Source organism: Gavialis gangeticus, unplaced genomic scaffold (genome assembly GCF_001723915.1).
Source record: "Gavialis gangeticus isolate Ggan-Ray unplaced genomic scaffold, GavGan_comp1, whole genome shotgun sequence".
NCBI classification, from domain to species: Eukaryota; Metazoa; Chordata; order Crocodylia; family Gavialidae; genus Gavialis; species Gavialis gangeticus.
In genome coordinates, this window is record NW_017729032.1 from 10,789,850 (window position 1) to 10,803,720 (window position 13,871).

General features: G+C 39.2%; 1 protein-coding gene across 4 annotated transcripts in view; it reads right to left on the reverse strand.

Annotated features, from left to right (window-relative positions):
* The window catches only part of DLG2 (discs large MAGUK scaffold protein 2), a 2,095,445-nt gene that overhangs the window by 583,258 nt on the left and 1,498,316 nt on the right, over positions 1-13,871 (reverse strand). For all 4 annotated transcript variants that reach the window (XM_019524161.1, XM_019524158.1, XM_019524160.1 and 1 more), the window contains 2 exons: positions 11,473-11,617; positions 8,611-8,752 (listed from right to left, as the gene is read on the reverse strand). In XM_019524161.1, coding sequence (XP_019379706.1) covers positions 8,611-8,752; positions 11,473-11,617 — 287 coding nt within the window. The remainder of the gene's footprint in view (positions 1-8,610; positions 8,753-11,472; positions 11,618-13,871) is intronic.

Genomic DNA, 13,871 nt, shown 5'->3' on the forward strand with positions numbered 1-13,871 from the left:
ATAGGCATCACTGAGGATTTAATTTGGCTTCTTGAACCTTTTTGAGGTATGAGATAGAGAAAACGCAGCCAAGCATGGCTATAGGCCATAAAAACTACACTTGATCCAACTGAAATTAAACATGTCACCCTACATGGTTATTTTTGTACAGTCATTTTTTCTGACTAGAAATACACTTTAGAACTAAATAGATGACTTTTTAAACCAGTGCTTTTATTCGATTTCATATCAATAGATCAGACTAATATACTACTACTATTTGCATATGTTGCTTAACTGGGATGGTTTAGTCAGAGACATTTCTGTCTTAAGCAGAGGGATGGATCACATGACCTTGAGAGGTTCCTTCCAGCCTTACCTTTCTGGGACTGTAGCAGGTCTGAACCTTTAACTGTTATTACATTACCATAAAAAGTCACTGCCAATTTAATCCGAACAACGTAAAAAAATCCCATTGATAATAACTAATGGTTTGCATATATTTATCTACCATCCTGCTTCAATCCTTCATTTTACTTGATCTACTAGCAGCATAATATAGTTTATATCAATTTAAAGTTTTGTCCGTTTGTCTCAGTTTGTGTAGTGGAAATTGGAATAAGATGAAATCTCTGAACAGCATTCCTCACATATTTATTTCAAGGACAGAGAGGGAGAGAGAGAGGTGCTAGGGAGAATTAAAGGAACAGAAAAGGAAAACTCCAAGAGTACATTATTCCAGTTCCTTCTGCAGTCAATAGCTTGTCAGATTTTCTGTTGTAACCTCATGAGCCTATATTTTACTATAGTTGTAAACAAATGCCTAAGGGGTCAGGGGAATTTAGTGATGTGTGGAATGAATTGGATGCCTCATTCACTCTAAGGCGCTCTCAACATTTTGAAAAAAATCATAGCGATTTCAAAAGAAATAGCTCATGTAAAGTGATAAACAATATAAAATTTACCCAGAGAATCTAGAGAAGTTTTATATTCCCACACAAATACCCTTTTCCAATCTTTTAATATTATCTAAGCTAGAGGAGGATAGCTTAGTGGTCAAGTTATCAGATCCTAAATATCTATCTAAACTCTATCATGCATTCAATTTCTATCAGTGTGGACTTTGAAGGTGGTGTCATTATACCATTTATACACATGGGTGGACTTCAAAGGAGACCTTAAAATATATGTAGAGCAGGGAAAAATTATAACCAAAAATCTGTACGGGTGTCAGAAGCTAACATTTCTCATCCAAATTCAAACCACTAATGCAATCATTTAAGACAGGAGAGACAGTCATTGTGACTAAGAACCCAGGAGAAATTAAGAAAGCTTCAGAATAAAAATGTAAACCTTTTAATTTTGTCCACCTAAATTTACCTAGTCTCAGGTGCCAGTTGCAATTAATTTATTACAGAGCTGCAAGGAAAAATAATGGTTTAATTTCAAAATAATCCCTCTTGCTCCATTTTGTGAAAATCCATTCCCCATTATGAAATTCTTAATGTAAGCCTAACATGAGGCTCCCAAATTCTTATTTCCACAAATTCCATGGAAACAGCTTGGCACTTAACACTTCATAAATCAGGTACAGCAGAGCTTTCATTTTTTAAATCCTTGTCCTGTTTTTAGATTGCTATAATGATATGCAGATTAGTTTGTCTCATCATTAACTGTGGACTTGATTACATGAAAATAACAGCATTTGGGAGATCAGATTGTGCTAACAGTATTATTATTTTTATTTATTATTTAGGTAAACTAAATCCCATGGCAGAAAGACTTATGACTAGTTTAAGATTATTCCTGTGCAATTAATAGTTAAATCTTATAAAGTGATGCCTTCGCTGTATAACTACTCCATGCCTCATTTAAAGAATGTGGTAAGAGTTGCCATACTTTTTAAGATCTGTCATACTTTTGCCAATTTAGAGCAGGTCCCTGAAACAAATGATCCTGTGGAAAACAGCAGCATATGATCACCAAAGAAGCTAGAGAAACTGGGAGAACCTTCATTAGTGGGGTTTCAACAAAAGGCTGGCTAGACATCTGTTTGGGATGACTTTGGAATAACACATCTTCTAACAGTAGAGGGGTTGGATGAAATGTAAGTCCATGACTTTATCATACATAGGTGTGTATAGTGTGGGCCTTGTTACTAGCTCAAATTAACTGAACTCGGGACTATCTGACTATATCAAAGGGATAACATGATTGGATATGCTAATGGAAGGTGACAGGAGGGGGCCAATTGGACAGTGCCCAACTGCAGAGCCCTTGGAATTTCTGGTTTTGATGGACAGACCAAACTAGGCATGGGGCATGCGCACATTAAGACACTGGTAAAACACCAAATTAAGATGTGATGGGTTTGTTGGAACAAATAAATATGCTGAAAGAATAAAAACATGAACAGTATGATGATCACAGAGAAACCAGTCAACAGTATCCGGAAATGAAGAGTCATCAGAGAAGAAAAGTTAAAGGAAAAGAATAAAAGGGAAGCAAAAGGGAAGTTGGGTGTGTGTCGTCATCCAACAACATCTGGACAGAAAAACAGCCATTACCCACAAATGACTACCCTCTACTTTCAGGAACAGATTAGCCACTTTTTCCATGAACTGGAGTAACATCTGGGATTAGGTGAGACTATTAAACTGAATGATTTTCTCTCCCGCTATGCAGAAACTATTAATACATTTAATGGTGTGAGGCGTATTCCATATTCCATGTTCACTCTCGGTTGATTATGCTTTAGAGATCCTTTAGCTCCATGGGTGTGTAACAGTGAGGTATGAGTGTTTTCAAAGTAAAAGCAATTTTCTTAATATGGACAAAAAGATATTTTCTGCCTCACTTTATTCATGGAGAAAAGCAGAACTGTTTAAGCTAAAATTTAAAAAGCCAGCCTAAGACAGAAAGTAAGGAAAATTCCAGCCTAATATGATCACGTTTGCCAATGTTATAAGCAACTTTAAATTTGGGCTTTTAACAGGAAGCATCAAGTCACCTTCGTAATAGATAAAAGTTGCCAAGGTTCACATACTCCACAGGCCACACTACTGCAAGCCATGGTGCCTGGGCAGCCTCCCCCTGCTTTCTCCTCCCCCACTGCACCATGCCAGTTAGCCATTCCAAGCCTCCAGCACTGAGGGCTGCGCTGCATAATCTGCACCACCCTCTGGGGTGAAGGCAGGAACTGGAAGCTGGAGAAGAGAGGAAGCCTAGAGACCTTGGCTGCTGCTACAGTCAGAGCAATAGAGGGAGCGGCGGCTGGATGGGAACCCAGAGGATGCATGAGGCACATGGCCCATCAGTTGGACAGGTTACATGAGGCACACGGGCCATCAGTTGGACAGCCCTGGTATAAGAACTATGAATGGAAATTCTTTTTTTCCATCAATAAAGCTGATAGGAAGTGCAACTACCTCCCTTCAGCCTAAAACATGTGCAGTATATTGTCAATAGGCAGCCCAAGTCAACTCATTAAAGACCCCTTAGCAGCAGTTTTCATACTCTCGTTATTGAATTCTGCAAGTCTCTTTCCCTGCTTTATTACTGTGCTCAACAAAAGCCTACAACATTGTCAAAAAATGGTTACTGGATACATATTATAGTACATATTTAGCCACAATGTTTTAATTATGAACAATCAAACCTGGGAGCTAATACAACGTTAAAGCTGCTTCTACATGACAGTTCTATCAATCATGTCATGTAACTTATGTAAGTAAACAAGAAATGGCTGAGGAATGCCATTCTCAATATAGAGGAAAATTCCCTTGAGCCATCAGTTTAATGGTTCCTCTCTCTCCCTCCCTCAGTCTCCAGCATCCTCTGTTTCACAAGGATGTTATGGTACAAAGCTGCATATAAAAGAAATCAAACATGTATTTCACAGCAAAACAGATAAATCAGATAGCTTTTTTCCCTATGAATCTTTAATATCTAGCTACAGCTAAGTGTTAACAGTGAATTTTATATCAGCTGGTGCGCAAGCAATTTGATGCCTCAGTTTTCTGAAGTTATAAAGGAAGTAAAAACACAACATAGTAAGTCTTTATTTTTGTGGATCCCCTGCTTCCCTCTCTTTCATTACTGCTAGAAAAAGTGAACATCTGAGAACTACAGAATTTGTTAGAATATAATTTTAATTTTCCAAAAATAGGGAGCCAGATGTCTGCTAGAGAGTAAATAATGATTTACAGCTCCCTCAGAGTAATTAATGTCCCAAAAATGCCATCAGGGCCAGATTGTGTCTTTTCTTCCAATTTAATAGAAGCTTATTTAAATAAGAACTTATTTCCGGAATATAGAAGGTTGCATTGATACTTATAGTTACTGGCATGTAAGTTTTTAATAAATTTTTTGTCACATATTCCACTAGTTTGAAACTGAATTATACTATTTAACTATCATATGATTATCTTTACAATAAATTAAAACATATAATAGAAGACAATGATGAAGATGTTAATACTGGTTCTTTTTAATATGTGCTCAGTAAAAGTATGTATAAAAATAAAATGATGCTCTTAATTTGTGCCATTTGCCATCCGTAACCAGAGAAATCACAGTAATAGGAATACAATATTCAGTATCAAGTCACTGGCAGATCAAGGTGACCTTTGTTCTATCTTTACTGCCAATATGTTACAGCTTAGCTAATTGGTTCTCAAAATTATTGCTAAGAAAAGGTTTCACTGAATTTCCTAATTTAAGTGATTTAACAAAAATGCTAATTTTCATCCAAGAGAAGTATTTTTTTGTGTGTAAAATGAGACTATTCACATCAGTAAAACATAGAACTAAAATAGGGAAAAATTCAAGCACTTGAAATGCTCAAGTATTTAAACTGTACAACAGAAATTTTTTTAATAATGAGTAAGTAAAAAAACCCCTTGCTGTCACTTTCTCTCACAAGTCATACAAACATCTGAACTGTATACCCCATTTACAGGAAAGGTTGTACTACTCCATATATTTCTAACTCGTACAAATGATGTGGACATCTACCAGCAGCACTGTCACATTATGACAGCATAATTTGGAAATACAATTCCTTATGACCTGGTTGTCCTGGTTACAATATAATGTTGCAACAGTGGTCTTTTGGAATGACCACACACACACACACACAGGTGAATATTACTGCCATTATAGAAACGGTTTTGTAAAAGGCTCAGTTATAAAGGCTGCTATTAAAGGATTTTTCATAAAAGAAAATTTCCTCCCCAGGTCGTCCAGTTGTTTTGTCAGACTTACAAAATTTCCCCAAAGATTTTACAATATTGGTAAATTTTCTAGCAACAAATAAAAGCTGAGTCTCATTTGTATTTTACAAACCCTTTGTAAAAGAAAGACCAACAGGATCCCCAGTTTACACATTTTTCCACTCCCACCCACGTCAGGGCTTGGGGTGGATGCCCTGGTCCAGTGGCCTTAGTAGTATCACTATGCCTATGTTTCATTTAAGCTCACGAGTGGGGCATTTTTAAATAAACTTCTATAGGTGATCAGTGGGTTAAGTGATTTCCCACTGCAAATCAAAAGGCAACCCAGCAGGAAAAGAAAGAACAGAAGCTGGACCTCCTGACTCCTAGTATAAAATTTGCTGGACCTCATCATCTTCTCTGTGGGCGCATCTACATGAGACAATGTCTATTGGACTAATTCTACTGTGCATTAGCGTGGCTGGTAAAGCCATATTAATGTGCTAATGCACAGTAGATTAGTCCAATGGGCATTAAACGTCACTTAGAAAGTGTTCATCTGTGCAAATGGGCAGTAGCGCCAATTATGGCGCATTAAGTTTAGCAACTGCAATAACAGGTGCTAAACGTAATGCGCAATAATTACAGCGCATTTATGGTCATGTAAATGCATCTTACAGGCCTCCATGTAGATGCTAGGTATTACCTAAATACATCCAGCAACAAAAAATAGAACTTTTGAGGCTCTTCTACTGCACAAGACAATGTATCACGTGCATGGCATTTATTCAGATCATATCCTCATAGCCTCGCAGCATAATGACTGTTTGCCATTATTCCTAGAAATGGTCTTCCTTTCCGGCAGGTTGCAGTAAATGTTTGATTAGTGTTAATGTATTTTGGTTTGATTAGTTGTGTCACATTCATGAGTCTCTCCTGCTGCTCTGACTGACAGCTTTATTGTTCCAATGACATCAATTGTTCCAATGACATCAACTTGTCATAGGAGGGCATAAAGAGAGAAACAATTATTTAATGTACTGGTGCCAGTATCAGAAAGCACTTTGAATTTCAGACCTGACCTGGATACTATATTCCGAGCCAGTACAGGGAAAGGAATACTGGGATGATGTTTTCATGGCAACCTTGTTGCTGAGCAGATGAACAGCTCTGTTTGTGTTAATTGTTCCTTTTCCCAAACAGTACACAATTCCAGTGGCTGTGAACATCTCATTTCAGAGCAGGGCTCTGCAAATAACTGATTTTTCAGTTCAGTGGCCACACTGAAAATGGGGAGGAGGAAACGGTTTGATTTACACTGAAATTAATTTTTCCCCTCTCACCGAATCGAAACAAAACAAAACAAAACAAAACAAAACAAAATGTTTCAGATAAAAAAAAACAAACCCAAACATTTCCTTCAATCTCCCAGTGAAGTTACTTTGCTTTGTATAAAGTACTTAGTCAATGAAGCAGAAAGAGAGAAGAAGAGAGAGAAAGAGACGCTTCTATAATCCAGTAGTCAGGTCACTCACCCAGGGTGGGGGTGGAAATTACTGGATTCCACTATCTGCTCCACTGGACATATAAGTATGCTATCCCCTCAGTGTCCCAAATCATGGGTGTGTGTCTCAGTCATTGGGCTGCTATGTAAAAGGATGGTATTGTGTAACTGCCCTTCCTTATCCTCCATTTTCTGAGCATGACCTTCCCTGCAAAAACTATTTAACAAATTCTACCCAGATCACAATCAGTGCAAGGGGTGAAAGCACCTTTTTCAATAAGTGAACTTTTGTCAGAAATAACCAATGAGCCCTGCTGCAAAGCAAGGCGAAACATTTCACATGTAATTCCTAAACATGAGTTATGATGATCAGTCCTGGAGGTGACAAATGAGTGGATTGCCATGACCAGGGTCTGGGTCCAACAAGATCAGCTGCAACCTTTTGAAGAGATGGAAGGAAAGACAGGGCTACTCAGGAATCCATCTTCTTTTTATTGCTTCTCACTGGCCGCATCTACACAAGACACTTACTGCGCAGTAGCTCATTACTACTGTACAGCAGCTCGTTACTACTGCGCAGTTGTGTCATGTAGCATGAAATGTGATGCGATGCTACAGCACAATAGTAACAAGCTACTGTGCAGTCACCATCACCAGAAAGCCATGCAGGAATGCTACTGCACAGTAATGCTGATTACTGCGCAGTCATTTAGGACTTGGATATGCACGTGCTAAATGACTGTGCAACAACAACCGTGCAGTTTGTGTCTCATGTGGACATAGCCATTGTTTCCATTCTCAAGCTCACTGTGACTTTCCATTCCTTCCTAATTCCTTTCTTTACCCTCTGTAGCTTCTTGGCCTCCAGTACTTGATAACTGCTCTCTCAGCAGACTCTTCCATTTGCCCAGTAGAGCTTCCCTCCTCTCCTACTGCAGCTCCCTCCCAAGGCACAGTAACACCAGAGCTGAATTTGGCCCCAGATGCCCTCCTGACGAGAACTCAATTATACAGAACTCTTGATTACAATACTCTGTTATGTGCAAAGACAGTTAAGAACCAGGGAAACTGGGATTAACCCAGAGAAAGCACTGACATGAAATTTGATTAAATCCGTGTTCCAACTATTAATGAAAAGAACACGACTGTAGGTAAGAAACTTCCACAGAAAGTCAACACTTGCAGCTAAACTTATCTTTAGAGAAACTCCTACTTTTGGTTAAAGGGATCTCTGCATAGCCAATGACAGGAGCAGGAAGATATAAGGAGCTGCTGCTTTCCTATCCAACAGAGGAAGAGAAGGTCTGTTTTTCATACACTTTAAATCCTAATGAAAACCATTCCCTTGAATGTATCTGACCCAACAAATTGGGCAGCTTAAGAGATTTTGAAGATATGCCAGAGCAGACACAAAAGGGAAATGGATAAAAGTTATGGGTTTCATACTGAAGTCACTGTACACAATTCTGTGATTTGTGCTCTGCAGGGGACCTGGCTAAGTTCCTTCAGCCTTAAACACTTTGAACCTGTGAAAATGGAAATATACTGAAGAAAACAAGTACAATTTTCATTTCCCTGTCTTACCAGACAACATAATGAAAACTCATTTCACACACTTGACTATTGTCGCCTTTTGTAGGTGGATGGCAGTGTGATCAATATTCTAACCGCCCTTCAAACAAGAAAGAAAAATATAAATTGTCTCATCAGTGACACTTGACTGAAACACAGGAAAAAACAGCACTTTCCACCTTAACTATCTGCTTGCAAACCGTCTTAAATGGATAAAACTGGCTGTCTCATTCTCATGTAGTAAGGCCAGTCCATTTATTGCCCCAAGTACTCCATTACTGTTGTAACGATGCTCTTTGCAATTTTCACCCAAAAAGCAATGTGTAAAGAGAGATATCTGACCTGGTATAGTCGTCCTCCACAAGCATGTGCTTTGGAATGGGCGAGTATCTTCCTGGTGAAATAGGGGCCAAAGATGCTTTGTACTCTAAAGTGCCATTGTTGCCGGAAGTGAGTATATGATTTTCCATGGGTGGAGAATAAGCTGGTGGTTAAAATAAACTGGTGTTAGGGACATTTTCATTTGATCAGGCTGCCACAGTATCATTTCTATTTAAGCACCAATACACAATCCCTCCTTAATCAAAGCAAGACAGTGAATGAAAGCTTAGACATTGGGGTGGAAAAAAGTAACACTTGCTGTTGACCCATTTTATGTGGACATTATGGAACAAAGGGATCTTGAGGAAGGTTCTGAATAAAAAAGGGTGACTTGGGAGATAGGAAATGTAAGCTTTCTGACTTTGCTGTATAGCAGGAGCATTGAAATAAGAGACCAGCTGAGGGATTAGGTTTGGGATGGAGCTATGCAGGTGTTTTAAGCAAGGCAGAAATGATAGTTTAGAGCATTGATTTATCAAAAGGAGGCTAAGGGAGTTAGATGCCAAAGTTCTCACTAAAATTGAAATTTTAATGCAAGCCTAGACTGTGTCATAATTTAGATCTTGGTAAAGCTAGTTAAAAAGGAAGAAAGCTAATATAAAGGCTAACGATTAACAATGACAATTTTATAAGGCTGCAGTCTTTGCCTCTTCTTTATTTTTACCATTCTCAAGATAATGAGGATATTTATGGCTGGAAATATGTAATAATGGTTGTGTCTCAACCTCTAGTCACTGTAATTAGAGGAAAGGAAATTGTAAGGAAGAAAAACAAAGACACATGCTGTGCCACTGAGCTATGATTAATTCCCTTTTGAAAAGGAGATGTTTAAACTTTCTAGTCATAGTTCTGGTCCTTCTTGTAGATGCTGTGATATTAAATGTTTCAAGACAAAATAGCTCTATGGGGAAATGCCATTACTTGCTCTGAGATATTCTGAACATGTAGGTCTCATGAAAGACTCCCATAGGATAAATGAATCTGTCTACCCTGACAACTTGGGTATGCGTTATTGAAAATCTTTTCCAGCTTTCTTTTCCCTCCAGAATTGCTTCCTCTTTTCCCCTATGCTGCTGATCACTTCTCTGGCACAACACTACACGCTGCTTCATGATTTCTGAAATAGCATTTGGGAGGATCAGATAATACAGGCAGTTGCAAAGGAGATGCTGAGCTTTTGTACTTCATAGGCACTGCTAAGAAACCAGCCCAGATTGGTAGTGAACAAATATCACTGCCATCTGTTGGCTGTTTAGGAGCATCTGCTAAATGAACAGGTGGTCTTGGGGCAGTGTGGTGTACTGCCTAAATATGCATGGTACAAAACCTACGTTGCAAAACTTGTCTCCCAAATAGAGGCAGCTGGGAGTACTAGCATGTGAGGAAAGGGCTGAGGGGCAGGGATGCAGAAATCAGATCTATCTAATCTTTGACTTCTACTAGGAACTCTAGCTTAACCAGCCTTTTGGCTTCCTGACCTCCATGGACCCCCACTTTTCTAGCACCTGCCCTGTACAGGTATGGGTCAGCTGAGTTCTTCATACTCACAGCTTGCCTTCAGCTCCAATCAGTCAGGCTGCTTCTCATTTCCTTACTCTTACTTTCCCTACTGCTTCCCCTTCCTTACTCACTGCCAAGTGAGGAAATCAGTAGGAAGATCTTTACCTCTTCCATGGTCTCTTGAGAGTGCAGCTGAGAAGCACATCCCGAGCTCACCCAACTCTTCTCCTACCTAACCTAAATCCAGAACTAAGGCAGTGAAGCTGCTCTTCAGGCAGCCCCACTTACCATGCAGTGATTAAGAATGGGGGCTGTGGAAGAGGAAGGCTTGGAGGATCCTTCAGGTTGGTGTCTCAGCTTGTTTCTCCTGTTGCATAAAAAACAGGAGCAGGCAGGTGCAGTGGCACTCGGAGGAGTTCCCTAGAAGTGGTATAGAGATATTCAGGGAGAACTGAGGGAGGGGCCCACATCCAGGAGTGCTTAATGACCAGCTAGCATATGGAGGCAAAGAGGAGCTGGAGAGCAGCTGAGTCAGAACTTACAGGTATAGGTGGGAGGGACGCACTAGATGTCACATTTTCGGGTCATGAAGGAGCAGGTGAATATATATAAGTGAGATGGATGTACTGTGAATAGAGTGCAAGCAGGATGATAACAAAGGACCAGTTTCTGGACCTGTACAAAGGAACAACTTTTCTGCACGTTCAAATGCACTTCCTCAGGGCTTTTTGAGAAAGAGAACTTTACTTTAAACTCAGCACACTCCCACAGAGCCCAGGGCACGCCCAGAAGAGGCATCACATTAGTTGGACCTGGCTCACCCAATGTCATAATTGATGGGGTGCTGTAGTGGGGCTTTTTGGCACTTCTATCTAATAGCTGATTCAATCAGCTATTAGATAAAAGCACCAGAAAAGCCGCACTAAAGTACCCAGTTTATACAGACGATGAGGAGCCAGTTCGAACTAACACACTGCTGCTCTAGTAAAGAGTGTTTCCCACCACCACCCTGTCTGTCAGTGCCCTCTATCTGCTAACCTAGGACCTTTCTGAAAATGTTTTCACATTAAAAAATATTAATAACAAAATGTTACCATTCTTTTTAGCTCAACAATGGCAAGGGGAGTGAGCAAAGTAACACACTTACTTGTTACTTTTTGCTGCATATGTCCAGGCAACAGCACTATATCTGAGTTTTTGTATTTTAGGTATTCCATATCATGACAGTATCTTATCTAATAGTTCTTTTCCTCAGCCTTCCAAGCCCTTGCCTTTGAAAAGACAAATTTAGTCTCTTAAACCAATAAACAATAAGCCACTTACAGTGTGTAATATCTGGTGGGCCATAAGGATCAGTCATGTAAATGGTGGTGGGCTTTCCAACTTTTAGATAAACTACATCTGATGTGTTCTTCAGTATCGCAACTGCTTCTTCATGTGTTACTTCTTCTAAACTGTAATTATTTACCTTAAAGGAGAAATTAGACAGAGGAATTAGAATGGATGCACAAATAGAGAAGAAATACCCACATTATCAATGCAGTTACCAATGATGGAATAAAAACTACAAATAATCATAAAGAAAGTTACTGTCAATAATCATCCAGACACATATTGTTATTCATAGCGTACATCTTGTAAATGTTATGGCAGCACACTAATTCCATAGATGGGAGCTCATAAATGAGTGGCACCCTAAAATGTCTTGGTTTATTAGGTTAAATAGGCAGTTGATGTGTTAAGAGATGGATGAAAGGAGATAAAAATAAGAGGCTGCCTTGAAGGGCTAAGGGAGTGGAGAGAGATAGATGTGGGAGTAAGACGAGAGGGTTTCAAGTGGTATTTTTCTGGAGTCATGGAGAGGAAGACACTAAAATAGTGAAAGGGTAGCTGACTGTAGCTAGAAACTGTGTGTCTGATGAAGAGATATAAATATGAAAGTGTAGGCAGGCGTAGCCCCAAAGAGCATAGACTAAGCAGCAGAGGGTAATGGACCTGCTAAGATAGGCTGCACCTTCTATTACACTTTTTCCAGGAAAAAAGGAATATCATATGCATATCTATTTATAAGAGAAATAAGTCAATTCAAGGGAGACAGAATATATTGAACATTATGGTAGTGCCTGGAGACCTAACAAAATCAGAGCCCCATAGTGCTAACCTCCTACTAACACAATAGTAGACGGTTCCTTCCTGGAAGAGCTTGCAGTCTAAACAGACAGGACAGCCACAGGGTATTGGGAAGAAATAAATAGGAGTACGGGTATCAACTTCCAATTAACAAAATAAGCCAATAAAAGGTCCACTGCAGGAAGTATTTATAGGGGGAAGCTGCGGCACACTAAGAAGTTTTATCACAAGTTATGGAACCAGGCTTGACAGTGAGCTAGAACTATAAACTGCTGCCAAACTGTTCAGGAACTGGGAAGTGGTCCAGCCCTTGTGTGCCCCTCCAGGAGTCCTCATACCCCCTGTGGAGTCATCAGGAATAAGAGAGAATGAAGGACACAATGTAGAGTTGCTAAATTCAAGGACTCGATCTAAACATTAAATTACAATTCTCAAACTGCTTTTAAGGTGCATTTAAAGAGGGAAATATTTTGTGTGGAACTATTTCATTTTATTGGTTACATGGACATGGAGTCACGAAGTCAGAGTTTGAAACAGAGAACAATGGTCCCTTCTAATACTCAGATGACAGAGCAGCTGCCACTCATTCAATACTTTGACAAGCATTCTACTGAGTACCAGTTCTCTCTCATATCTACTACACATTTCACCTTCTTTTTTCCTATTACAGACTAAAAAATGACCATACACTTGAACTTTCGATAAAAGAATTTCATGCAAATGGCTAAGGAGATGGCAAGCAGGAATGACTGATATTTAACTTCTCTCATTTATTGATATTCTTTAAACAAAGAAAACTCAAACTCAAAAAAATTAATGCTCTTAACTAATCAGTGTAACCACTGTCCACAGCATTGATTACCCTTCTCGGTTTCCCTTCCCCACGCCTTCTGTTTGTTACATACAGTTATGCATCATCCTAATTTATAAGATTATAATCCTAATTTGGGAGAGACACTCTCTCATACAATGGGGTACACTATACAGTCTGATTGGGCCCTCTAAGCATGACTTCAGTAAGCACCAGGCGGCAGGGTGGCACCCTAGGACAGTAGTTCTCAACCTTTGTAGACTGAAGGCAGTGGCATCCATTGTTAGACTGAAGACACCCCTTGAAAAACAAGAGCTCTTAGCTTTCACTTGTTTCTTGACTACAGAAACTGCCTGTCTTCACATTAAAACAGCTAACCACTGGTGTAATAAATGTTAATGAATAAGATGAACAAGGTAAGGGAAACAATTTGGCATAATGGGACCAAAAGGTACCTGGTTTTTGTATAGATATAAAACAGCTAATTACTATGAGACTTGCTCCTAAATACATTTTTCAAAGTTGTTTTTTTTCCCCAAGAAGTATTTTTAAGGTGTCACTGTTCAAAATAATGGCAGGATCAGAAAATGTTAATCACCAGATACTTGGGCCTCATCATTTTTGTGCAATTAAAAGACAAGTAGCTACTTGTTATCTCCGAAAATAAAAACATTCTTTGTCTCAAACAAAATGGAGGAGTTTATAGAAGTTATGCTTAGCATACTACCTGTGACGTTGGTTCAATATACTCTACTTTCTACTGATTTGACAGGAATTTTGC